We start from the raw sequence: 27687 nt of genomic DNA on the forward strand, positions 1-27687 counted from the left end.
TTATAAGTGCATATATATAACTAAAAAAAGGACATAAAACAGATATACAACAGTAGGTTATTATTTATTATATCATCATATCCTTGTTATTGCACACACTACACCACGAGTACTGTTCTATTGCTTTGTGTTTGACCAGAGTTCAAAAATTCAACACAGGTTTCCTTAACAATACATTACACTGTATATAAATCGGGAGCATACAGATAGACAGAGGAAGACAAATGTCCCTCTGAAAGAGTGTTGTATCAAATCCACACTCGGCACACTGGATCCACACGCAAACGTTCACCATAACAGATCCAAATCCAAGCCACAATAAAGAAGATCATTACTTGTGATAAACCTTTTGACATCAGCCATAAATAAAAATGTCTCCTCATTTTGATGTAGAATATGTCGACTCTGCTAAAAACGTGACATGCAGGAAGAATCAGGGAGTTGCAGATTTTTGGGGGTGGGGATGGGGGTGGTAGTGGTGGTGGGGGTTTGAGGTGCAAACCTCATTGCAGATAGGCCTCAGAATTCTGTGGCTTGTGGAGCACTACATAAAAAATAAAAATAACTCTTTCCATAATCCTGTACTTTTTTCCTTCTACATACACACATACAGCAATTCGCTGTATTTTCATTTCAAGCACCAACATTCTATTTTTACTTTACATGTCTCTCGTGCTTAGTCAACACTTCCCAGTTCACACTGGTATCTAAAGAACATTTTACAATACAGATGAACAGTACAACGAACAACAGAGTTTGTAATGTGGGTTCATGTATGTTGTATAATAAACACAGCTATGATGAGACTTCTCTGAAATGCATATCCGTACGCATGTATTATCTTACTGGAAGACGAAGTCCATCTTGTTGATCTGAGAAATAACCTTTTTTTCCTGCTACAACTACTGTATTTATTTTAGCCAGATGCTATTTATAGCCAGTTAAATAACAAAAAAAAACAAACAAAAAAAACAGGTATACTATATGCACCCATTTTTGGCAAGTTTCATTTCAGTAGTATCAATTGCTACCAAATTTGGCCTCAGATTTACTCAATAATCAGATTAATCTTAGCTTCTTTTAGCTTTTTTCAATTACATGATATATTAATGATCTGAAATGACTATTTGTTAGCAAACCTGGGTAGCTATAGCGGTTGTAGCTAGAAAGGTTTTCATAAACTAATAGGGTAAGTTAAACCACAGTAACTCTGACCAGGCTTAATGGATTAATGAATGAATATAGTCAAGTTTGATTACACCCCAATCTGTTAGATATGCACGGTTTTATCATTTAAGGGTGCAAACAGTTATATGTACCTTGGTGCAAACAGATTCTCTTTACTTTAACATTCAATACCGTTATATTGTTTGTGCTTATTGTCATAGCAGTAACTCGTGAATACCTGATGAATGTCTACATCAGTGCTGTGTCTGTTTGACCCAAACATTATAACATTCCACCATCTGAACTTCAAACTTAAGATGTACTTAATAAGACTTGTAAACCGTCACATGAGATGACTGCCAGGAAAAGCAAGATTAAAAACACAGACCCAAGTCCAGTGATATGACTACACATTTCAACCCATCACATAAAATGTACCCCCGCCTTCAAAATGTAGAAATGTATAAAACACTCAGATGTAAAAAAAATAATACGCATGTAAAAAAAGTGGCTCAGCATCCTCTAAAGGACTAGAGGAAGCTTTTATATCAAACTACTGAACACATGATAAGGCACAAAGAGCCATTAAACACCGGATCACCGTTTTCACTGACTCCTGTCTCACCAAGCACTTTATGCATTGAAGAAATACCACAGGTTTCTAAAGGTTTAACAATCAAAAGCACTTTGTGCATTGCTTTGTGAGAAGCAGTTTATGAAATGCACTAGCGGAGGATATGTAAGCTTACTAAAAGGACTGTGAGACTTCCATCCTCTGGTCAGCAACTAGGTATACCCCTACATCAACTTTACTCCTATAATAACCTTGTGTGGTTAAAACTCATCAGTAAGATTATTTACAAATATACAACATAGAAATACATACAGAATAGATTGTTACAATGAGGCCTACAAAAGAAAATGACCACTTTTGTCCAGTATTGCAGGCGTAGCCACTCAACACTTTCCCTTCAATAATACATTTATCATAGTCCAATGGAGAAATATTTATCATAGTTTTTACAACATAATAAAGCTATAAAAAAAAACAAAAAAACAAAAAGGTCTCCAAAATCACCCTAGAAATGTTTTATAGTTTTTTTGCTCCTCTGTTTCTCTACAACAATTTCAAGTTAATATGTACAAGCCCTAGAAAATAATTTAATAATAATAATAGTAATAATAATACTTTCTACACACTGTGGACAGGACGAGTTCTTGGATGGAGCACAATGTGTGCTGATTGGCTAACAGTCGCTAAAGAGCAATACGCTGACGAGGGGTCACAGAGAGGAAGTGGTGGAGTCGACGATCTCTCTTCCGTTACACACCGTCGGAACACCATGGCCACTCACAGATGCTGCAGTGAGAGAAGGAGAGAGAGAGAGAGAGAGAGAGAGAGAGAGAGAGAGAGAGAGAGAGAGAGAGAGAGAGAGAGAGAGAGAGAGAGATAGTCAAAGATAAACAGAATCAAACAGACAGATAGACAGACAGACAGACAGACAGACAGATAGACAGACAGATAGATAGATAGATAGATAGATAGATAGATAGATAGATAGATAGATAGATAGATAGATAGATAGATAAAAAGATCAGTGTTAGTACTAATTAAGCTAATTATTATAAGCAATTTAAATGCAAAAAAAGACATTTTTCCTTCACTGCTCATCCACCTCACTTTCTCTCACTACTCCAGAATAAATTGTCTCTCCTTCTCTTTGTATCTGTCATATTATTTATAAGAAATAAAGAATAGATAAAGATGAAAGTGTTTACATGATTTTTTTTTTGCCTATGAATTAAACATTAAAGTCAAGGCACTGGGCTCTGCTTGGGCCTGTTCATGCACAGCAGGAGGAATTACTGTTCTCTTCTCAGCTCCAGGATATAAACGTCTTCATCAGGTGACAATACTGATACACAAATTATGCCTCACGTAGAGAAACCAATAATTAACAATCAGTGCAAGCTGCTTATTTAACCAGCGGAAGCAGACGCGGCTCAGCCCTTTGTGATACCTGTTATTGTTTCTTGAAAATGAATCTCACAATTATTCCTACAAATAATCCAAAGATAAAGTGTTGCTTTTCCATTTGGGAACTTTAGAGCGGCGCCCACAACACACGACTACGCCTTTCCTAACGTATGCACTGTACATAAACATGTGTGGTTTAAACAGACTGAAAGCCTACTTGTGCTGACATAATGTAATAATAATATAACATGATATAAAATTGTATTGGTCCACTTTCCAGACTAACAAGATGACTGTAGTTCAAGTACATTTATGGGTCAGAAAAAATAGACATATAACTCTCATTACAGTGTCCTGGCATTGTTAGAACTATTAAAAAATAAATAAATAAATATATATATATATATATATATATATATATATATATATATATATATATATATATATATATATATATATATAAACACTATTTACTTAATTAATTTATTAATTAATTGGTTTTAACCTCTATTATGTTTCTTATTTTTCTCATATATTTACAAACTTTTTACTTAGACGACTTAGATCAGAAAGTCAGCCCCTTGTTGAAAATATTTGTCTGACACCTGGCGAGGAAACTAATCAGATTTCAATCTACCCAAATGGAAAATCAAAGTAATGTATAAGGAGTCTATTAAAGCACTCATTAGTAATATGCACAACATCATAAGGGAGTGATCTTAGCTCTTGATATAGCTCTTGTACTAAAATATTTTAGTTCATATACAATGTGCAAGGTAATCACAAAAAAAATCTAATATGAAAAAAATGATGATCAGGTATTTTTCTTTAGGGAAGCTCTGATAGACTAGGAGTTCTCTGATAGTGTTCTCTTACTGCAACAGAAGTCTTTGATGGCTCCTCACCGTGTGACGAGCAGGTAGCAGGCAGACCACTGACGCTGAAGCGGTTAAGGTTGAGCCGGTGACTGGTTACGTTCTTCTGGGGTTGGAACATGATGATGTGGACTTTAGGTGCAAACATGCAGCCCAGGACCACAAAACCACTGAGACTCACTGATATACACATAGTAGTGGTCTGGACCTGGGGGGGGAGACAGTGACACTTCACTCAATACACCTCTACAGATACTTACAATCCCGCTGATCATCAAATGCTGTTAAATGAAATGAATAAGGGGAGCTGCATTGAGTGGTGAGAGTGATTGAGTGAACATGGGGATAATTACAATGGTAGTTAGCACTGTCGCTTCATAAATAGCGTTTGATTAGATGTTATTTGGACATCTTCCATTAACAGGCTAATCTTCTCCCCTGAAGGCTTAGATTTTCTCTTCTAGTGCCTCCCTGCCAATCTTGCCTGGTTTACAGCTGTGACTGAGGCATTAAGCAGATGAAGAATAGATAGGAACTGAGCATGCTGAAGTGCAGCAAAGAGTTTCCCCTTCAGTGAAAAACTACAAGCTACAAACCCCTAACCATTTAAAGAGCCCCTGAGGAAAGCATTTTTTTTAAGCGTAGAAAACCCCTATTTTCTGAGCCCATGGAGGGTTTAACCTTTAAATAGAACGGTGCATAGAAGCCTTTATTATCGCCACATATACATTACAGCACAGTGGAATTCTTTTCTTCACATACCCCAACTGAGGAGGTTGGGGTCAGAGTGCAGGGGCAGCTATGATACAGTGTTCCTGGAGTTGAGGGCCTTGGTCAAGGGTCCAGCAGTGGCAGCTTGGCTTGCTGGGCCTTGAACCCGGATCCTCCAATCAACAACCCAGAGCCTTAACCAGTTGAGCCACCACTGCCCAAGGTATTTTTCTTGAACCCTGTTAGAATGTATACATTTCCAAAGGACCACTTAAAAAACTCCCTAATTTCTAGGACTGTGGAGAAACCCTGCTTAAACAAATCCTCCTTTAAAAAAGTAGAACCTAATGAGAAACCATATTTTCTCCTTTAGTAAGGCTGTGAAATATCCCATTATTTATGTGTATAAAGAAACCAGTTTTCTAACATTGTGAAAGAAATCTGAAATCTCAAATAAATGTAAAAGTGTGTCATACTGAAGGCCACCTTCGAACAGGAAACCAAGGTTTCTCCATACTCTTAGAAGACAGGGTTCATCAGAGGATCTTTGAAAGATAAGAGTTACTAGCTTACAAACAGGATTTTACTTGAAATAATTTTTAGAGGAGGTAACCCTGGGAATAAAGGTATAATATGTGTTTCAGTCTATCTTATCATTTCAGGCACTCCACTGGACACATTGCATAATAGCAAGAGCGAGACATATACTTGTCTTTGCCCTTTCTCTCAGCTCTGAATATTGGTATTCCTTCACCTGCTTTGTTCTATCCCTTTCTAGCCTTTTACTAATCCTGGTCATATCTCTAAAGTCTCTCAGTGGTTCTACAGGTGCCAGCAGTGTCTTACAACACTGTGTCTAAATGGACAAGACTCTTTTATACAGAAAATCTCTTTTTTTCCCCACTCCATTGACTGCAGCTTTGAAAGAACCACAAAACTGAGCACACTGAGAAACGTCCTGCTCATGTCAGCAGCTTGTGTGTCTATGCAGCAGTGTAGAGTTAGAGACCGTGACTTCTGACTGTGTGTGCAATCCATATGATGCATGACTAATTATCCGGAAAATGCTGATGAATGTCATTGCTTGTAATCCACTAATATTCATTACAAAGTGCTGACTGATACCATACCATTTTTTATTGGGGAGTTAATCATAACACTATTTTTATCGTTTTAGTTTTAGTTAATCCCATGCATCCTGTGTATGTCATAGTAAGTTATTTGTATTATTTATTGGCATGCATCACTGCTTTGGAACTTGTCAGTTGGGGTAAAGCCTATCCTAGAAACTCTGAGCATTAACAGGATGCACTCTGGATGATGTGCTAGTACATCACAGGATATTGGCAATAAAATTTCCTGATGATTTCAATATAATTTCATTTCCATTCCATTGTTTTTTTCTCAGTGTAACTCAGTAATAATTCTATCAATTCAATTTGTTCTTTTTCATTAGATAGATGGCACATACCCTGTAGTCACTAGATGTGACATAGAAGATGGGCAGGAATGCAAGCCAAATGATGCATGTGGTATACATGGTAAAGCCGATGAACTTGGCCTCGTTGAAGTTCTCAGGGCACTTGCGGGTCTTGAAGGCATAGATAGTGCAGAGCACCACTAGAACAACATCGTAGCTGAGTGACAACAGCATGCTGGAATCCCGTACATTGCATTTGAGAATGACCGTCTGACGCTTCTCAGGCAGTGTGAAACGTCGAGTGCCAGGCACCTCCAGCAGCAACCACATGGACACAAGCAGAAGCTGGACAGAGATGAGTGCCAGGCAGATGAAGACCTGTGAACTAGGGCTAATAAAACGTGGCCTCTGTACACCACCGTCTTTCACTCCATTGAAAATCCGAGCAATGCGGTTGGTCTTTGTCAGCAATGCAGAGTAGCAGACTGCAAACGAGGTTCCAAGGCCAAGACGCCGCAATGCACACACGGCTGGTGAGGGCTTAGCAATGAAGACAAAAGTCATGGTGTAGGACATGAGGACTCCAAGAAGCAGAATGTAGCACAGCTCTCGGCCAGAGGCCTTGACCAGTGGTGTTTCGTTATGGCGGACAAAAACAGCGAAGACCAGTGAAGTACAAATAAAGCCCACACAAGCAATGGAGACGGGCCCAATAGCCCAGGCATCCTCCCACATTATGTAGTCCTCAGGCAAATCGTAGCAACCACTCAGGTCTGCCCGAGGCCATTGGCCCAGAGCACAGGGTGCGCAAGTGAATTCATCCGGCAGATATTCATAGGGCTCACAAGGGGTGCAGATCCAGCAGCAGTACTCGCCTGCTTGCATCTTCTTCATCTCATTTGGAGCACAAGGGTCGCTGCATTGTGATGTGGGAACACCTGTTCCACGTGGCCAGCCAATCAGGTATTCATTAAGAGACAGCGTTTCTGCCCAATCTCCAACGTGGATGTAGCCAAACCGGTCATTACCTGGCATTCTTTGGTAGTTGAAGATGTTGTATCGCCCTATGCCATCTCCATATTGATCAAACTTGATCATGTTTTCTGAGCCAGGCGGGGAGAATGGGGCTATATAAAGAAAAAAATGAGAAAGAGACAGAAAGAGATAGAGCAAGGGGAAGAATAAAAGAAAGAGATATCAGGACACAGGGCTAAATTGGACATCAACATGTAACTACAAGACTTTTAAAGAAAGAATTAGGGTTAGTTAGAGTTTTGTTTTGCATGCTTCTTATTCACAACAGAAAAGAAACACTACAAAAGACAAAATGTGTACTTCTGTGTCTAAAACTGACTTCAATTATAATCAGTAAGCGTTACAACATGGCTGCAGGCACACAAAGCAATTAAACAGTAGGCTGCTAAAACCATAGGGGAGCATAATGAACCCCCATGGTTATACATTCTAAACAAAATGCCAGTATACTGAAATAGGACTTACTATAAACAGCACCATCCGTATTCATGGTGTAAAGGGCTTGCTAGAGATTTTACAGGCTCTTTCATTCTCTGACTTTACATGCCATTTGGATTACATTATGAGTTATGAGTTCTCTCCTAAGCTTGACACCCACACAATGTCACACTCTTTGGAGGACACAAAGGTAGGATGTAAGTAGCTTTTTGGTGTTTAATATTTATGGTATAATAGAAGTACAAACAACACAAAAGCCTTTTACACAAACTGAGTATAATAGCCAAACTCTGAATAGGACTAGTTGATAGGTGGTGTCTATACTGAACTTATCATTTCTTTCTCTGAAGGTTAACAAATAGGCTAAGCAACAAGAAAATCAGAGCAGAGGGTTAAGGGCCCAACAGTGGCAGCTTGGCAGCGATGGGGCTTGAACCCCAATCCGCAACCCAGAGATTTAACCAACTGAACAAATCTACAAAGGCAAATAAAAACAAAGTCACAAATTCTAAGTTGTGAAGCAAAATACAAAAGCCATGATATGGCAGCGTTGTCAGGGCAGTCTTTGAATTCTCTCTGACAGTTCCTCAACTTCAGCACTCGTACATCACTCATACTGTAATATTTGTTTGCACCGCTTGCGATATTTTAGAAGGAATTTAGTTGGTTCTCCTTTCCAAAATGTAAACAAAAAAAGCATCCTAATTTAAACCAGGTTGACCCTGAATCCCACAGTCCCACAAGCTTCATATCTGACAGCTAAAAACCCCCTGTGAGATCTGGATGCACACCTCTACTCACAAGCAGATACACTATGTACCTTTCTGACAAGCTTTTTAAAAAATCCACCAAAAATAGGGCACTTCACTTTTAATTTTAATCTGTATTTATATCCATATAGAACATCATCTGTTCAATCTGAATAATAATTTTTTTTATCAGGTTACATGAATATTGGGTTTAACTTTGAGTCTGAGGTGTTTAACAGCTTTAAGAAATTCATCTCATAGTTAATGTAATTCCAATTTGACATTGAACACATTATTGGTGCCAGGGGCATAATGTCTATGGAAAATAATTAGAACTAGCACTTATAACCCCCTAATATTTAAAAACATATTCAGCTGAAACATATGTTGAAGTAATTTATTTTATAATTGATATAAATTTTGTATAACTTTATTTGTTTTCCAAATCAATTGTGTGTTTGTCATAATAAATCAGAAAAAATTATAAAAGAAACCTCTCAGTTGCGCAATTTGGTATCCCCAACTATTGCCTCACATCACAATGTTTGATTAATGTCAATTGACTTGGACAGCTCAGGTAGCTTTTTAAGATGATACGTGAAGAGAAGTGCTGCTCAGAGGAGTATTTTGCCTTGTTTATCAGAGAGGCAGAGAGAGAGAGAGAGAAAGAGAGAGAGAGAGAGAGCGAGAGAGAAAGAGAGAGAGAGAGAGAATTAAAAAAATAAAACAGAAGGAAGTAGGATATTATGGTGTGATCTGACTAACAACACTCCACATATATTGTATCTAGCTAGCGATTTAGCCATAGCTATCAGTATAAAATTGCTAAATTTTCTTTGAATAGTTCACATTATTATCAACAATATCAAGGTGATATCTTCTGTTGACAGAAAGCCCAGGCTTATTTTAGATTATACTGTTGTTGGGAATCTGAAAGTCCTGAGGTGAGGTGAAGCTTTGACGGAATCCACACACCAAGTGTGACTATCGCCCCACTCTTTCATTCGTTTTACTTTGTTTTCACTCTTTTACACTGTTTAGAAGATATGAATTTATGAATTGCTTGCAAAAAAATGTTTTTATATGTTCGCTTGCCTGCACCACTGTGAAAAGTTAAAGTCTCAGAGTAAATGATATGTTACAGTGTACATTCTTTCTGCCATGTGTAAAGTGTTTTAATAGAACAATCATTTGATCATAAATGCTTGTGGATAGATAGATAGATAGATAGATAGATAGATAGATAGATAGATAGATAGATAGATAGATAGATAGATAGATAGATAGACAGACAGATTTTTTTTGGATAAATTGGACATGGATAACACCCAAGGTCGTGGTCATGGTAACAGTTACCATAACAAAGGGTAGAAAAGTGATGTATCCCCTGTCAACACATCCGTGCTTCAGAGCCAAATAAACAAATCAACTCTCTTAGATAGACAGTTGATATTTCAATCTCACAGAGAAAAGGAATGTGCTAGAGAAATCACATACCGTGAAAAAAATATTGGGATAAATGCTGCATCTGAGGCTGTAAAACATTTCAGTAGTCTACCAAGAGGGACAAAGAAGTGTAAAACCTCAGTTCATGTGATGATTATGTGCAATGCGACCAAATTTTCAATCTTCATATGGTCTATTATGTGAAACATAGATGCGAGTGCTTTGAATGGCGCTTAACGCCGGTCTCAGGAAAGTCTGTGTGTGATTCATCACTGCAAGCATAATTGCTCTGAGGGGAATGATGACTCGTCAGATAGGGAAAAGAGGTTAGGCATTATGAACCCCATCCATCACAATGATAATATCAGTCTGAGCAGTCACACACACATGCACATACTGTACACACACACACACACACAACATAAGACACTGTGTACTCCAAAAAATGCACGAATCCTCATATTTTAGCACTTCATCTAACCAGAACAAATTAACCTTTAGTTTATATATTCTTCTCATTTTACATCAACACTTAAACATTGATCTTTATACTCAGCAGAAGCTCCACATGCCCTCAGATTAAGTAATCAGCGTCTGGTAACAGGATAATTACCTTTAATAAAATAATTCACGACAAACACAAACTGCAGTTAATCAGCTTGCACCGAGGCTCCAGGGAAAGTGGTGAATATTTTGTAAAGCATCCAAAGCTTCTTAATACAACATGGGACAAAAGAAAGAGGATTTACCTTCCTATTTATTGAAATAATGTTTTATATGATTATATAATTAGAAAGTAGAAACATAATTTTAGAGTAGCAAGCGAAAATTTATTTAACAGAGTAGCAAGTGAAACTTGTTGTGAAGCTATATAAATGTTGATAGTGAAACTTTAGTCTAATCTCAGACTTTTTTTTATGTTCACACCAAAATATCACGATCACAAAAAAAATAAGACAATCACTGAACTGACCTTGCCATATAAACAGTGATATGCTTCATGGAGGAATTTTCCTTTTATCCGTATTACCAGTACATTGCCATCTCATTCCATGGCAGAATCGACTTATCTGGCATTTTCAATCATTAAAAAACAAATGAATAATTTTATAGCTGCAGGTCTGACATATAAAATTCAGGACACTGCTGCATTTCAGTGTGAGACCAGCGTTTCTATGTATGTTTGCATAAATGTACACAGGTATTTAGTTGTTGAAGATACTTGTAATAGTTGTTAAAGATACTTTTAGAAGCACTTGGGGCATCTCAGAGTAGAAATGCGTTTGAAATCACCAAATACTTTGAACGCAGAAGCATTTGGGTGAGCATTTGTTTGTTTTTTTCCTGGAACTTTCCCGCGAATATAGTGCTGCTAGTAGGACAGAAAAACAAACAAACCCAGAAATACTTTTGAAAAACTACAAATTCTTAAAGTGTCTACTTTTCATATGAGTCATTAAGCACCACTGTGGAGTATAACATGACAATGCTGAACATGGTCACAACAAAACAGCTACAAATTCATTTTTTGACCTCTGCTACAAAGATTTATACAAAATATACTTAGTGACAGAAATCGGGTCATACGTTTGCATCTCATTTTCTAAATGTATGTGATGGATAAATATATAATTCCCCAAATAATGTGTAGAAGCACTGTCTTTTGTATTTTATTAACAGCTTTTAATCTCCTATTTGTAATATTCATTCATTTCTACCTCTGTCAAAATGTTTGGTCAGACTTTTCTCATTCTTCCTGACATCTCTGTAACTCTGCCAGATGCCTTACACTGTCTTATTGAAATAAAGTCGGGAGATGGAGTAGGTTGAAGAAAACCTTGATTTGTTATACTTGCTATTGTTCCAACTATTGAACACAATCACTATTCACCAGGCACAGTTAAAGGCATGGGGTGTTTTTTTTTTTTTGAGACTGTAAAAAGAGAGCTCTGTGAATCCTTGTATAGTGACAATAATTAGCCAATCATGAGCCAGTGACTTTTGTTTCTCATGCTTCTAATGTTGTTCATCACCTGTATTTGATAAATCAGTTCAAAATAATAAACATTCATTCATTTAAGATTTATGCCATCAAAGGTACCTGCAAACATTATTCACAAATTGTATCTGTATTGTTTGGGATTGAGATAAATGTGTGCAATATGTGTTGAGGACTTTTATCTATCTATCTATCTATCTATCTATCTATCTATCTATCTATCTATCTATCTATCTATCTATCTATCTATCTATCTATCTATCTATCTATCTATCTATCTATCTATCTATCTATCTATCTATTCTAATATCTTATCTAATACTTTTAAGTTCCCAATAATGTCCTGGATTAGTTTGACCATAAGAGTACCAAAGGGTCCAAAAAGTGAACAAAACACAGGGGTTAAAGTAAATCTTCAAGCATCTTCAAAGTTGAAATCGTTGTTGCTGGGGACAGCAATCTTTCAAATACAGAATTGACTGTAGAAATCTAAGTATCATTAGAGCTAGTAATACTTCCTCTGTTACCTGTAGAATTAAAAAAGAAAATATCACCAATATATTATGCCATTATATTACTATTATTACAGAAAATTAAACTATTTTCTGGAGACTATATGGTCTTTCTACCATCTTTAATTTTTTTCATAGCATAATTTTACTGCATAATCTAGATACAATTACATTTCTTGTTTAACTGTTTTTTTTTTTTTTGTACATAGTATATCTTCATACATTTTCATCCCTCCCACCATGTGGTAAGCAAACTGCACTCAATTGTAGCTATTGATCTGTACGGATCAGGAACAACAGTACTGTCTAGGTGAGAATAAACATTCCCTGCACAGTTTGTCTAAGAAAACGATGAATTATTCATCCAGCTTACAGCGTTTTAGTGGTAAATGTTGCTCTAAATAGGCATGATGAACCACAGCAATAGGATGGAGCTCAAAGTATTACCGAAATAAAATGAAGGTACATAGAACAGTAGATAATGTTAAGAACTGTAGAGATGATGGTGGATTATTATTACATACTGTATATATTAAGGTACTGAGTGCACAGACGCACAGACACAAACATTGCTTAGCAGAAGTTCTTGAAGGTCAAAAAAATGAGTCAAACACTGTTCTACATTTAACAAAAGTATATTGTTTTTTTTTCTCCCTCTGTCACATACTCACACAAAATGAGTGCCACTTTGTCATAATTGCTCTCTCTCTCTCTCTCTCTCTCTCTCTCTCTCTCTCTCTCTCTCTCTCTCTCTCTCTCTCTCTCTCTCATCTAAAGTACTGTTTGTCAGGTCACTTTAAACTCCTTACACTCCATGGTGACACGGTGCCCTGTTGCCTGTCAGTTTTGTCATGCAGAAACTGAGCTTGTGCAATCAGTGACTCAGGTTCCATAACATCTTACAAGTGGAGAGGAATAAACGACGCTCGCAGCTCTTACAGCAGGCAACTCTCACATCCTCTCACTCCTCCACACAATCTCCATTCAGACCTGTTAGTTACATATCACTGAATATAGACGGGTGACAAATTAAAGAAAAAAATATGAGATTGGCTCTGTTTATGCTGTAAGGGCCATTTATTTCTGCTGGAATGCTTTAGTTCCACTTAAAGAGAAGAGTCACTGAAAATCAATGCAAAGTTATTCTGATTGATTCTGACACCATTATCCTACAATGAAATGTTTCTATCCTGATGGGAGTGAGCAGGATTTTTCTCTTATGATGTATTAGTCCATGCTCTCTAGTACCATAATCAACATACAAATTGATACTTAAACACTATGCTCTATTTTCTTTTAATTTGTTACCCATGGTGACACCCATATAGTAAAGGTCTTTGGTATGTCAGCGCTATTATCCTCGTACATGTAGAAATTACTTTTCCCAATTACCTCATACTTAAAGCGATAAAACAAAAACAAAAACAAAGTAAAACCCACAAGGAGGTTAATAAAAATCTTTTTTGTTACGTCTGAGCAGAGATTAAGCTTGAGCACAAAAAAACAACTGTAAAATTATACAAAATCTCTTCACTGGAAACAAAATATCTAGCTTTGTGTGGTGTCCATGTTTTTCCAAGAAAACTCATAAAATGTCTAGAAACACTAAATAGTCTGGCCAATAAAATCCATCTCTGGTAACCCTTCATCGACTGTGTTATTTATTAGTTTCATTTAGTTTGGTTAAACATTCAGACCTGGCTAGCTACCCATCACCAAATATTGCATCCTGAATTGGACAAAAAAAATGTATACAATAGTTATTAAAATTATTAATTATACAGATTATTCATTATTACAAAGCGAACCATTAATCATTAAATCAAATAAAGGCACAGAAAAAATTAAATAAAATGAATGATGGTGCTCTATTTTAACCTGAAGAACGATGACTGAGCAAATGTGTGCACGTGTATTTTGTGAATTATAACTATTGTAAGATAAAATGGAATTTTCCATCTGCCTAAGACACATTTCCATCACAGTCACAATCATATTCATTATTTATGAGTTCAAGGATCAGTGTGTGTGAATGTCTAATCATTTCTGGTGTATTATATACATGTATTATATAAAAATTTTCTTCTTTCCAGTCTGGAAAGTCATATTGTTCCACTACTGCAGCAAACGTTTTACAAAAGACACAAAACTATCCTGGCCTTCCAGACACGAGGCAGTATAACTGATAACTGTAGGTTTACACCACATTCATTAGCCGCTCTGACTAATTGAAGCATGAACTGATTCACAGCAGCTACACAGACTCATTTATGGTTTTTATCTTGTTTTTATGAGATGAGGCCTTGCTGTATTCAGTTTGAGCACTCGTAATCTGGAACAGCCCACATCAAACTGCATAATAGCGTAATGAAGCAGAATTTTAGGCGAACAGTTTGTCCAACTCCTTAATGGCATAATGAAGTTGGCTCTTATGGAGTCTCAGATTGGGTGGGAATATGCCATGGGGAAATGATCATAGTTAACAACAACAGATGGTATCTGACAGCCATGTTTGTTGTCATGCAAGTCGCAACGAGGCTCGTTGCCAGTGACGACACCTGATCATTAAGCTGTTCGATGCAGGGTTGAACGTTTGCAGTAGAAGGCACCAGCATCGCTACTTTACTGCTGGCAAAGCAACTTTTATGCTTTACTGCCATTCTAAATTCATGTATCCAGCTTGTTCAGTGAAAAAAATAATGAATACAAAAGAAACTAAACATTTGCATACGGGGTTGTTAACATATTGGCTTGTTTACATACACTATATTAATTTGTATGTGCTTAGTGTAAAACAGAACTGATTCATTACCAACAACATCTAATTACAAAATAAAAATTTGATCATTTAAGGTCTCTATTATAAGAACTGCAGATGAACAGCAGATTTTTAATCATTATTAAGAATAGTTTTGATTAATTAAGGAGTATGTGAAAAGGCATCCTACGCAAAGCATGAACATAGAAGGAATAAGAAGAGTCTGCTGTAAGGCAGGCGTTTTTTTACACAGTCTAAATATGTCATTTCAAGAGTTGTATTTGTTGTTGATGACACTTATTTTTCTGTCAGGCGGATAATTCATAAAAATTTATTTTTGCTTCTTGACAGAACGTTACTCCAGGATGTAATATGAAACGGCACAGATTCAATAAGTGACTTTGGTAGACGGCGGTTTTATGTTTAAACTTCCAAGATTTCTCTGTATTAACAAAAAAAGCCTTGTATCTTTTTTTGTGTTGTGAATCAATCCCTGTGCCTGGACAACCTCTTCACATGAATTGAGTGATCACAAGACAAGACACATTTGACCCCATTCACAGTAGCTCCGTCCACTCGTGATGGATCTGAATACCAGATCGTAACGGGGTTCAAATTCCCACCTACACAACCTTCTTTCTCTTCCTTTCAGAGTTAGCATCAGAGTGCTTCACAAGAGAGAAGGAGGAGGGGTAGGGTTGATAAGGTTTACATATAAAGTTCTCTCTGTGCTTTGGTTTCTCTTACAAGAACTGCTTTTACTGATATTAATGCATCACAGAAGGATTCTTAATGATATGCGTACAAATAGGTATACAATTGGAAATGATCTGAATTGGAAGAAATCTACTTAAGTGATACAAGATGAATAATCACATCCATCACACCGGTAGGGAACTGATTACATCCTAATTTGAGGTGTTTTTTTGCTGTACTATTCACATCTGAGAACTATTAGTACCTCATATTTACTTTTCTTCTGTCTGAAAACACACTCTTGCAGCAAACCCTTGCAGCATGTCGCACCTGTATATGGTGACTCAAGAACAACAAACATGCTTACTGGTTAAAACCTGTCCACCAGTCAGCCTAAAATTCACTGCACCATTAGTTTTCCAACAGATCATGCTGAATCTGAAGCAACTTGATGACTTGGAGAGGTTTACAGTGATTACATGGATGCAAAAAGTCTCATACATTTTTTTTCAAGTAATATGATACAAGTAATATATGCTACAGTATTTATAGGATGCCTAAAGGATGAATGCTCAATTTGTTTATTTTTGGTAATTATCATCACAAGACCAATAAACTACATACTGTATTATCAAGTGTAAAACTAGACCAGGAGTAATGAACAGAGACAACAACTCTCGATTAATAACAAAATGCAAAACCTCACAATACTAGAACTTGTCCTGAACTAGTATAAAACAAGGAAGTAATGATGGTTAACAGAAAACAGCTTGATAGGAGTTTGATTAGCAGGTGAGTTAGAATGAGCTAATGTCCAGACTGGACTGGATTGTGGTTTTGTATTGGCTCCTGGCTGACCCGTGGATTTTGACAACCTTTTTCAAGGCTTTCGGCATGCTGATTATTTTGAGCAATATTCCATTTCATAGAGCTCTCCTCTAAACAGGTACTGAGTGCTTTCTACATACGTAGAATAAAAGAGTTGTCCATTAGAAATCCCACAAGTGCTATGCCTGTGCATATTTGAAATGATTGCTGTTTTGTGTTATTTCGCTGGTGTAAATTAAAATCTGCGCATGAGATAGAAAGCAGCCTTAAGGGGGGCATTTGGATTTTGGAGACGGTATAAAACCATTTACCACATGCTGTGCCCTGTCATGTAAAAAGTTTTGTGTCATCAAGTTGCTTCAGGATGGTCTCTTCTAACTAGGGATGTAACCGAAATATATGAAATACACCAAAACATTAATCAACACGAAGAGATAATGTGTTTTAAATAGATATGAATGCAGATGAATAGCACACAAACTATTTGTTTGATTTATTGTGAACACCGAAGTTCAAAAGGCACCTGTTTGAGATTAGATGTGTACATGTGGACAAGGATGGCACATGCAAGATTTGAACTTTTATGCATTTTTGAATGCCATCATCAGGCAGAACAAACCCATGGCCTCAGATAGACCAAAACAAGAGATAAAAGAGAAAAGCTGTTGTTCACCAATTATGAACTGAAGTAGATGAGGCTGAGGAACCATCACCATGCACCTTTCAAGTACCATAGTGGTAGGATTCATCTATCCATTTTCTGTTCTACTTTTTCTACACAGGGTCACAAAGGACCTGGAGCCTATCCCAGGGGACTCGGGGCACAAGATGGAGGTCATACCCATTCACACTCTATAGACAATTTAGAGATTTAGAGAAAGACTTTAGTCTTTGTATCATCAACCTTGAGAGAAACATTTATCTGGGGTAGATATATGAATTAATGTATTATAGTTTTATGTGATCCTCAGGTGGCAACTTGTGCCTTTGGAGTTTATTTAGATCTTGTTTAAATAAAGAAATATCCTGTAAGACTCGGCTCATGTCGTGATTCAAACTGAAACCAGCAGCTACTTTTAAATTTAATTTTAATGTGATTAAGTTACAAAATCTCTAAATACTGATTCCAGCTCCACTGAGCTGACTTGACAGAGAAAATCAGTTCTAAGGTGCAACTATTTTTATAAAGGATTATCAAAAATAAACACTACATGGCTGCATCCATAGGTGAATCAATCAGCTGTCAAATATGTAAAGGATTAAAGCAATATAAAAATGTTCAAATGCTACTCCCTTAATAAAAACGTTTCACTATTGAACAGGTATTTCATTCCAAAAGTAAAAACGATTCCATCTCAGCTTTCAGAAGGAAGAATAAACCAGGATTTAGATCCTCCTTTGTTCAGCTAATCGTTACGCTGATTTCTTTTTGCCTCAAGTTATTTTGGTTTAAAATGTCAAATAGATAACTGTAAATGTGACCAATGTGTGGAATTATAGTATTAAAGATGCATCAGATTAATACTGAAGATTACATCTAGGGCTGGCTATTGAAACAACAAATCCAGAATAATTTCATTTTAAATTTTTCAACACCTGCATATCTGTTTGCATTTATCTCTCAAGTACAGAGAGAAAAGCAGAAAGTATGAGAGAGACAAAGGACGACAAGGACGAAACGAATACCGTGTATGTGTGCGAGCATGGACTGAGGGCTTAACAGGTATAACGACACACACAAAACAAGATATCAGATGAATAATAATAACATTCATGTACGATAAATCATATTAAAACATATCCGATAGGGATAGATTTAATCTTTCTTTGTAGGCCTCAGAGTGTTGCATGTGGGTGGACGGTGTCTCAGATTTATGGGAGAACCCCCCCCCCCCCAAATGTCCCGATTGGCCTGTGTGATTGCCTAAGTGTGTGTATGTGTTCTCCATCGTGCATAGGCATGTGTTTACCCAGTAGGTGGAGGATAACTACTGAGTCTGAATGATCTCTCTCTCTCTCTCTCTCTCTCTCTCTCTCTCTCTCTCTCTCTCTCTCTCTCTCTCTCTCTCTCTCTCTCTCTTTCTCTCTCTCTGTGCTGTGGACATATCATCTCCCTTGCACTCTACTGGGTTACTTCACCAAATGGTGCCATGTGTAGACCCAATTACCATAGCAACGGCATGTTGCCACAGTACATTAGTCTGAGTGAAGTACCCGGCTTTGAAAAAAATGACAATCTGCAGAGCAGAGACACGCACTCGAATGCTAAAGACACAAGTTCTGATGCAACTTCTTACATCAAATACAACCCCTTGACCATTATATAGGGTGGATAAACCCATTGGATCATGCTCTGGAAAATAGTCAGAAATGTTTTTTCTCTTAATAATATTCTTTAATGACTCACTATTTTAATGAAAAATTTGTACGCTACTTCCTAGCATTGTCTCAGCTGAGCTGTCTTATGCCTGTACCTTTATACAGTGAGTTGCAACGCTAGAATGCACCTTAATAGACAGAAAAAAAAACATCCTTATTAGATCAAGGTCAATTTCAAAAATGGGCATTCCACTGGTTGTCTTTTTCACCCTTTAAAGCATGTATTAACTGTGCATAGCATTGCTTGTATCCTACTGGGGGATTGTTTCTGTTTCTGCAGGCCCATATTCTCAGATCGCTCTGATTGATGATGTAAGGAGAACGTAGTAATTTTCTTTAATCGCAGGTCCATTGTTAGATGATCTTCATTGTATAATCTGACATGAAGAATGCATTATCGTACATTTTTATATGGAATTCGGGCAAGATTTTATTGAGATCATGTTGTACAGTGTGACAAGTAATAATCTTGAACGTTTACTGTAATCTTACAGTGTAATCAGTCTGGAGTGTGTTTTTGTCAGACAATGAATGTCATTATTTAATTAAGTCACTGGATAGCTACAGGCCATATTGAAACGGTCGTAAGCCCAAGCAATTTTGTTCGTAATCATATACCGGCTGTCAAAATGTCTGCATTGCACCTGCACCATCACATCATCATCATCATCAAAACAGAGAAGAGCGCTCACACGCTCTGTACAGATAACAGTAATAAGATTTTACCTCAGATGATGAGACAGAAGCTAACGTGGTAAGATGCAGCTAATCAAAGTGGAAAGTCATTTCCTGTTATAAACTTATAACTCTGCCAAACTTATGTTTTAGAGCTCTACTGGCACCGGAAAATGTGAAGCACAAAACAAGTCTGATGAATACATCACATATTATATAAAATGCATACAAAGAAAAGTGAAGTAAAAGATAAAACTGTAGCAGAACAATGTGTGAACAAAATCACCTTCAACATTCACAGACAAAAATCTTATATGTCCCTTGATTTAAAGGCAAAAAAAGGTTGCTGGAATTTTTAACATTGAACAGAGCTGCTGACTATTGATGCCCTTCATCAAAATATGCCTACATACCTACAAACAGGTTAGCGTGTTCATGTACAGTATATAGGGCCTAATTTATCGCCTTCCTGAAGCCCGATTGGCATCTCTACATTGTCTGTCAGGAAGTGTGTGTGCAATTGTGTCCCATACAGGGTGTCCCACACCTTGTGCCCTGGTATGGGAGATTTGTTATATGTGGTCGGGTCTATATACTGTACCTGTACACGCTCTCTATAAAGCTAGCTAGTGCCATATACATACATATACATGTACATACCACAACCTTCTAATCTATAGTCCACTGCCTTGTACTGTTCTCTGGTATGAAGGTCTCATGTGGATGAATTTGCTTTTGTATTATTTCTGTACTGGTAATGAAAGCATCAGCAGTGATGTACTACCATAATTGCCAGTAATTTAAAATGATTTACCTTGTAGGCCTTGTAGTCTGATTTTTTATTTATATTTATCCAGAGTGACTTACAACTGAGGGTTAAGGGCCATGCTCAGGGGCCCAGCAGTGGCAGCTTGGTGGAGCTGAGATTCAAACCCATGACCTTCCGATCAGTAGCCCAACACCTTAACCACTGAGCTACCACATCCCTATTTATCTAAATAGGATGATGCTCATGGTCTCAAAGTTTGATTTGGATTCTTCGTAACAGTTTGCAGTTATTGTCCTTGCGTCGATGCCACTTTCAACAAAGTTGTAGTGACATTTCAAATGTTTTATTCTTATAACATGTTATGTGCAACCTCATATTTAGTCTCTAAAATCTGTAGATCGAGAGCAGTTGGAAAAAAAAAAAAAACTTTTTCTAGGATGTCGGTTTCAAAATTGCAGAAAAGGCAGGAATCACAGGGCACTGTTCACACACATTCACTCACTCATTCTCATCTACAGGCCATTTACAGTAGCTAATCCTCCAACTGGCATGTTTTGTGAACCTGGAGGAAACCCACGCAAACACAGGGAGAACATGCAGATCTCCACACAGACGGTAACCCGAGCTTGAATGAACTGTGAAACCTGGAGCTGTGCATTATTTATTTAATTGACATTTTTGTCCACGCTCTGGAAGCATACCAAAAAAAACTGCCAAGGAAACAATGTTGCATAAGATAACTTGGGTGCAGACAGGAAAATATCTGTATTTCTTAAAAAACAAACAAACAAAAAAACATTATTATAAACATTATTATATACATAAAATTTTTAAAAAAAAAAAGCAATGCTAATCCATTCATCTGATGGGGATTATTTTTTTTGGTTGATTGGAGAACACACACACACGCAGGCACGCACACACACACGCAGGCACGCACACACACACACACACACACACACACACACACACACACACACACACACACACACACACACACACACACACACACACACACACACACACACACAGGCCACATATTTAAGGTCTTCCTCTACAACAACCAAATCCTGCTGACTAAAAGTTTCAAAGCAATAAAATTTTTAAATAAATCAGGTGAAACTACTAATTCCCTACGGTGTTTATAGCCTTAGTCTTGGCTGAATAATTTATAGAGAAGCAGAGGGAGTATATCTCAGAAAAGTGGAATTTTACTGGACACTTACATGGATCTCACCCTTCCTTTTTCTTTTCTAATTTCTCTATTTTAAATCAGGTTCCTTCTCCTTTTCTTTGATGGTTGCACAACATTTCTTAAAACTTCCTTTTTCCTCACCTCTCTCCTCTATGTACCCCATCCTTTCTTTCTGTTTTCTATAAGCTCCTGTCATTTTTTCCCTCTCTCCTGCATTGCTCGCTCCTACCACCCGATTGGCCCAGACTACAAACCCCATATGTCTTTGATTTTGTGCTTGAAAAATGAAGTTGGTGAATTTCAAAGAGAATCCTCTTCTGCTGACACAAACCAACCCACTCACAGCGTTTTATCTCTCCAAGTCTCTCGGTTTCTCTCTCACTGAAACACAAGCGGATGTAGATCCACACTGGTACAGCATGTTCATATTCACAACCGGTATACTCTTTCTTTCCAGATCTAAATCATATCATTGTTGAAAAACAGAGTATATTTTCCCCTCATCCTATCATCTCTGTCTCTCTCTCAGTTGCTTTGAGGGAGTTAAGAATCCTCTCCGCTCCCTCTCTGCATTTCTTTAACTCTGTTTTCATGTGTGTTTGTGTACAGTCACGGCTGAGTGTGGCATAAGCTCATCTAATATTGCCACGCCAGCCTGAGCACTTTTACATGGTTTATTTTTACCTGCTCTCTTTGCTCTCTACCTGTCAGTCAAACACAATCCTCTCAGCGGCAGTGAGCGCAGCGTCTCAGCTCATGTCGCCGGCACAGCCACAGGTCTGCCAGCGCAGCAAACACTTCTCACACTGGCTCTAATTACACAGCCACTGTGCACCTCCACACACATTAACCACAGACTGACACAGAAACGCAGCATGATTCTGTAGGCCTACACACCTCCTGCTACATACCACTGCAAATAATGCGCCGATCCCGGTATGCAGTTTGAATATGACAGGAAGACAGAATGGTGAACCTGATTTCTTCCACTAGGACATGTTTCAGGAAAAACAGTTGTTGTTCCTGGAAGTACATTTCTTATTTAATCAATCACTGCCATCTGATCAGTGTCATCAGTCTTCATTTTTTAATTCTGCTGAGCCACATGAAAATTACATCCAGACACACTATTAGGCTTCCAGACAAGAACACTTAGTGCAGAGCTCTGTGTTTTAGCTCGTAAAACGATTTAAAATGGTTAACTTTGCAGAAAAATGAAAGCATTTATTTTATATAAGCCAGGATTAGCACGCTAAGGAGTCGGCTAGCTAAACCCTGTAAATCGCTTTGCAGAAAACACTGAACATTTCAGTTCATAAAAAAACAACATTTATTATATATATATATATACAGATGTCCCATCTCTTTCATCTTTAATTTACAGGACTTTCTATTGGATCTACTGTGATAAGTTAACACGAGCTAGCTTTAGCATTAGCAGACACGCTACAAAAAGTACTTCTTTGAACGTAAATAGTTGACTGCAGCAAAAATTTCCAAATAACATTAAGAAGTAATTCTTAGTTTTAGGGACTATAACTAAGGGCTAAAGATTGTTTTACTGGAGGATGGAGGATGAGTAATATGCTTCGAAGAGAGTTGGAAGTAGAAATGTACATTTTCTAAGGAAAAGCTCAAGCAGAGTCTGAATAGCTACTAGTTAAAACGCTATTTTCCTCAACATTGCTGATTGTCTACAACGTTGCATAAGTAGCAGAAATTCAGGAACTGTATTCATTTACCAGCACTTTCCAGCTGGCAAGCATGTTGTTATTATCAACTCAGTCTGTGTTTTTGGCAGCTGGTATTTGGTCAACCAAACTGCAAGGCTGATGACATCAGATGACAGTGTCTGGTTAAAAAGAATGTTGATCCATGAACACATTGTATTTGCAAAAAAATATTGTTTGTGTATGAGAAATGTAAAGGGAGAAGAAACCCACAGTTTGATTAGTATTACCTCTGAAGTTGACATGAAGCAGGAAGTCCCGATAGAGCTTCTTGCCATCGAGACTGCGCATGGCATCACATAGGCGTGTGGTGTTAGCACACAGTGTCCTCTGCATACGGTGTAATGCATGTGCCATAGCATACACTGCATTTACCACAAACATGATCTTGGACTCCGGCTCGAAGTTTGATTTATCCACCGCCAGCTTTGGGTCACATGGTGGTTTTGCAGTTCCTGCCCCTGCATGTGAGGTTGTGCTTAAAGAGCATTGGAACTTCTGTTCCCAGAAGTCTTTGTACCACGGGTTTCGGTGATTGTTAAGAGGATTGAGGCTTTGGAAGTATCGGTTGAACTCGAGTATGGGATGTGCTGCAAGTTCTAATGTGATCGCGCCATCTGCTGTGATCTCATTTCCTTTTATTATGCTCTCCTGCGCCCCCCATCCATCGCTAGCCACCCAGATAAAGGAAGCATTGAGGCTTGTGGCGGCACCCAACAACTCTCGGGCATCATCACTGCGCAGGAACAGCACGACCACACGAGCATTGGGCTTCTGAAGAAGCTGGCGCACCACTGCTTCATATGACGAACGCTTTGCGTTAGAGCGACCCACCTTTTCTGATGTAGCAATGCATATGTTGCGCAAACGCGCCTCCTGCTCGAAGGCCTCGATTCCTGTCTCACCGTAATCACCTTCAGATGCCACTGTAGAGACATATGTCCAGTTAAAGGCACGCAGGATCTCAGCCATGGCTTTTGCCTGGTAGAAATCCGGAGGGACAGTACGAGCAAAATAGTCGTAGCGTGATTTGTCACTCAACTTGGCACTCGTAGAAGCATAGCTTATCTGAGGGATCTGGAACAGGCGCAACAAGTTTGCAACCTAGAAGGAAACACACACAAGTGTTGGCACTGCATTACAAATATTGTAAAAATGAGTATAACAGAGCTATATGAATGATTTATTAAAACTGGATCATACAATCTTTTGTGGACCATTGATGAGATCAGATAAGGCCAATACGAGTGTACAGAGCGGAAGAAAAAGAGAGAAAAGGTTTCTCTGTGGTCACACTCAGCTTGGCTCTAACACATCACATCTCACACTGAGTGCGGAGGCACAACTGACACGAGCTGCCACTGCCTTATGCTGCTGCAAGACTGAGCTCGTATTGAGCACTTCACCGTCAGCTTGCAGAAATTCAGACTGTCACCATGTTGTTATCCATAATGTTTTTTTTATTGCAATCAGGCATTTTGTAGCAAGTTTTGAAAGAACGTAATACAAAAAACAGTTTTTTGGGGTACAATGCATCATAATACAGAATCGTGCTTTTAGCACTGCAGTGTAAATGTCTCAAGTAATCACTGTGCTTTATGTAGTTATATGGTACATAACCCTGAAGCAGGCTCTCATTTCTCAGGAGTGGTAAGTAAAAGAGTGGCATGGCATTAAGAGATAGCGTGTAGGAGGCTGTACAAGCTCTCCTGGGTGTCTGTCAGAAGGTGAACACAGGGAGGATAGCCAGACAACAGCAGTGGGAAATAAACGGTGACTAATTGTTGCTGAGGAGAAAAGCCTGATAATTAACAATGTATTTTTTTTTAACAAGAGATCATGATGAGGTCATGGCCTCACTGCCTTTCCCCAGAAACACACAGCAGTTTATCTGAAGAAATAACAAAAGAATGAGAGAACAGGGAGACTTCGAGAGGCAGGAGAAAGAAGAAAGCAAGAACGGGTGTGAGAGAGCAAGAGAGAGAGAGAGAGAGAGAGAGAGAGAGAGAGAGAGAGAGAGAGAGAGAGAGAGAGGGAGAGAGAGAGATGACAAAAACACAGATTATGGATTTTAGAACCGATAGGGAAAACTGGCTTTTGTGGAGCCCCAGATGGAGGAGGTTATGTAAAACTATGCAAATTCCCCCAGTGCTGTGCTTGGTTTTCAGTGCTGCAAGAAGGCAGCAACAGACAAAGCACACAATAGCATAGCCACAGTGCTAATCCAGGCACATATGCATGAGGGAAGGAACTGGAGTAAGCGTGCTGTATTTAAATGGGGAGGAATGAATAAGGGGTGGTGTGTATATTTCCCCCCCCAAATGCCGCTCTTTAAATAATGGATCAGGTATGCCAGAGCTGTGCAGGGGCAAGGACTTTACTCTCTTGCATTTCACTTAGTTCTGAGAGGGTGGTGAAATCATTCAGTAGCCTGTGGTAATTCTGTGAGAATATATGAATATTACCTCAGCATACAAGAGCATTACAGAATAATTCATGTTGTTGTAGCCATGACTGTAATGCACAGACTTAAAAGCGAAGCCATTGTATATGGTCGTGAACGTGCAGAGAGAATATATTTATATTTTCATCTGAACGTGTCATTGACTGAGATTGGATTATTGGGTAACACCCTACTGTACTTAAGGGGTTATAGGTTTTACATAATGTCTACCTTTATGAACTTACATTTACATTTATAATGCCTTACTCCAGGTAGTGTCAGCAGTTGTAGAGATGATCATTAGTTAATATCGATGCTGACATAACACAGATATAGACACATGAAATTTTTTGTTACCAAAATGTTGTGTTAACCTAAACAGTTGATTTAGATTTGCAGAACTGGCAACCTTTACACGTTTTGAGTAGCATATCAGTGTATGGATATGAAATGAAATGACTATTACTTCCCTGAAAGCCCCACCTACTTCCTACTATAATCACGTTAGTAAAGTTGTATGTTCTCATCTCGACTCAAATATAGCGTTCAGCGTCAGTTCAGGCAGGCCACATAGTCAAGCTCGGCTATCAGCTGATGTCAATTTTCTAACCCCGCCTATCAGCTGATCTGATTCCTAAGCGCGCTATTGGTCCCTTTCAAACAGGGCGCCCTATTTACATGCTTTTCTCAGTCTGTCTGCTTGGCTGTTTCCTCTGCTTTGCTGCAACCCACCTCCTCCACTAGCTCCTCCTTGAATCTTTGTGTTTAACTTAACCAGTTTCATTCTGTTGTCACTGATTCAGGCTCTGTTCTAAATGGGGGGTGGGGGTGGGGTGGGGTGTTGTCTGGCTGCACTGCTTTCCCAGTTAAATGGGAGATTGTCCCCCCATGAAGCTGCTGCTATTCCCTGACTAGCTTTCATGGAGCTCATGAAAAGGATGGGGAATTCAGAACAGAGCCATACCGCCAAATGTAAAATTCATAAGCTTGGAAATAAAAAATGTAAATATATGTCAAAGAATTGTCTTTATTTTGACTCAAGTGGTCCTGACTGAATTATCCTGTAGTGGTCTTGCATTAAAGTCAAGATAAATAGAGGCTGTTTTCAGCTCTTTAATGTTAAATAAAAAGCTAGGATTGGATGTTTGACTATGTTAGACAAGTTGTTAGTTAATATCAGTTACTGTAACTACACTTAAGAGAAGCCACTAAAGCCCTATTCGGACGGGATTAGTTTTACATGGGGACGTGGGGGTAAAGTAATTATTACCAGAGCTTCTCTGTGATTTTAGTCCCGTCCGAATGTGCCATCTTGGTAATCATTACGGACAATGTCAGTAAAGATAATGGCGACTTTCTGTAAAAAGGTCCGGAAAAATTACCTCAGGTAATACTAATCCCGTCCGAATAGACCCGCTGTAAATATGTACCGTAAAATTCCGTCATTTCCTGTTTTTGGCACGTTTCGCAAGCATGGACGCGCTTGAAACAGGAAGCAACGTCATACGCACATGACGACGAGGAGGTTACTGTGGTGCATAAAGTGAGTTACCCCTCCCACTTCTGCTAGTTTTACTGAGATGTCTTGTCCTGTGCGAATTGGCCAATTAATATTACAGACGTCCTTAGGTAAAATTGCATTACTCCACGTCCCCATGTAAAACTAATCCCGTCCGAATAGGGCTTAAGACTAAAAATGGTCAAGAATGGCACATTTTTTCATCTGGAAGAGAAACAATTTAGACAATTTTGACCACATTTAAACAGTGCTCATAGTAGATACTAAAGTGTGTATATATACAGGGTTTTATGGCAACCACTAAGAGGAAAAATCTATGTCTAAGATGTAGACACTACAAAAGTTTCCATGCCTCCCTTCCCCAG

The 27687-nt window shown here is 38.2% G+C and overlaps 1 protein-coding gene across 4 annotated transcripts in view; it reads right to left on the reverse strand.

Annotated features, from left to right (window-relative positions):
• Nucleotides 1-56: 56 nt before the first annotated feature.
• Nucleotides 57-27687, reverse strand: part of grm3 (glutamate receptor, metabotropic 3) — a 65704-nt gene continuing 38073 nt past the window's right edge. For 3 of the 4 annotated variants that reach the window (XM_027161826.2, XM_047822509.1, XM_027161825.2), the window contains 4 exons: nucleotides 23591-24464; nucleotides 6203-7278; nucleotides 4051-4228; nucleotides 57-2527 (listed from right to left, as the gene is read on the reverse strand). In XM_027161826.2, coding sequence (XP_027017627.1) covers nucleotides 2451-2527; nucleotides 4051-4228; nucleotides 6203-7278; nucleotides 23591-24464 — 2205 coding nt within the window. In that variant the 3' untranslated portion in view covers nucleotides 57-2450. Of the gene's footprint in view, nucleotides 2528-4021; nucleotides 4229-6202; nucleotides 7279-23590; nucleotides 24465-27687 lie in introns of all 4 variants that reach the window. The other variant, XM_047822510.1, reaches the window with a different exon arrangement.

Source organism: Tachysurus fulvidraco, chromosome 13 (genome assembly GCF_022655615.1).
Source record: "Tachysurus fulvidraco isolate hzauxx_2018 chromosome 13, HZAU_PFXX_2.0, whole genome shotgun sequence".
NCBI lineage: Eukaryota > Metazoa > Chordata > Actinopteri > Siluriformes > Bagridae > Tachysurus > Tachysurus fulvidraco.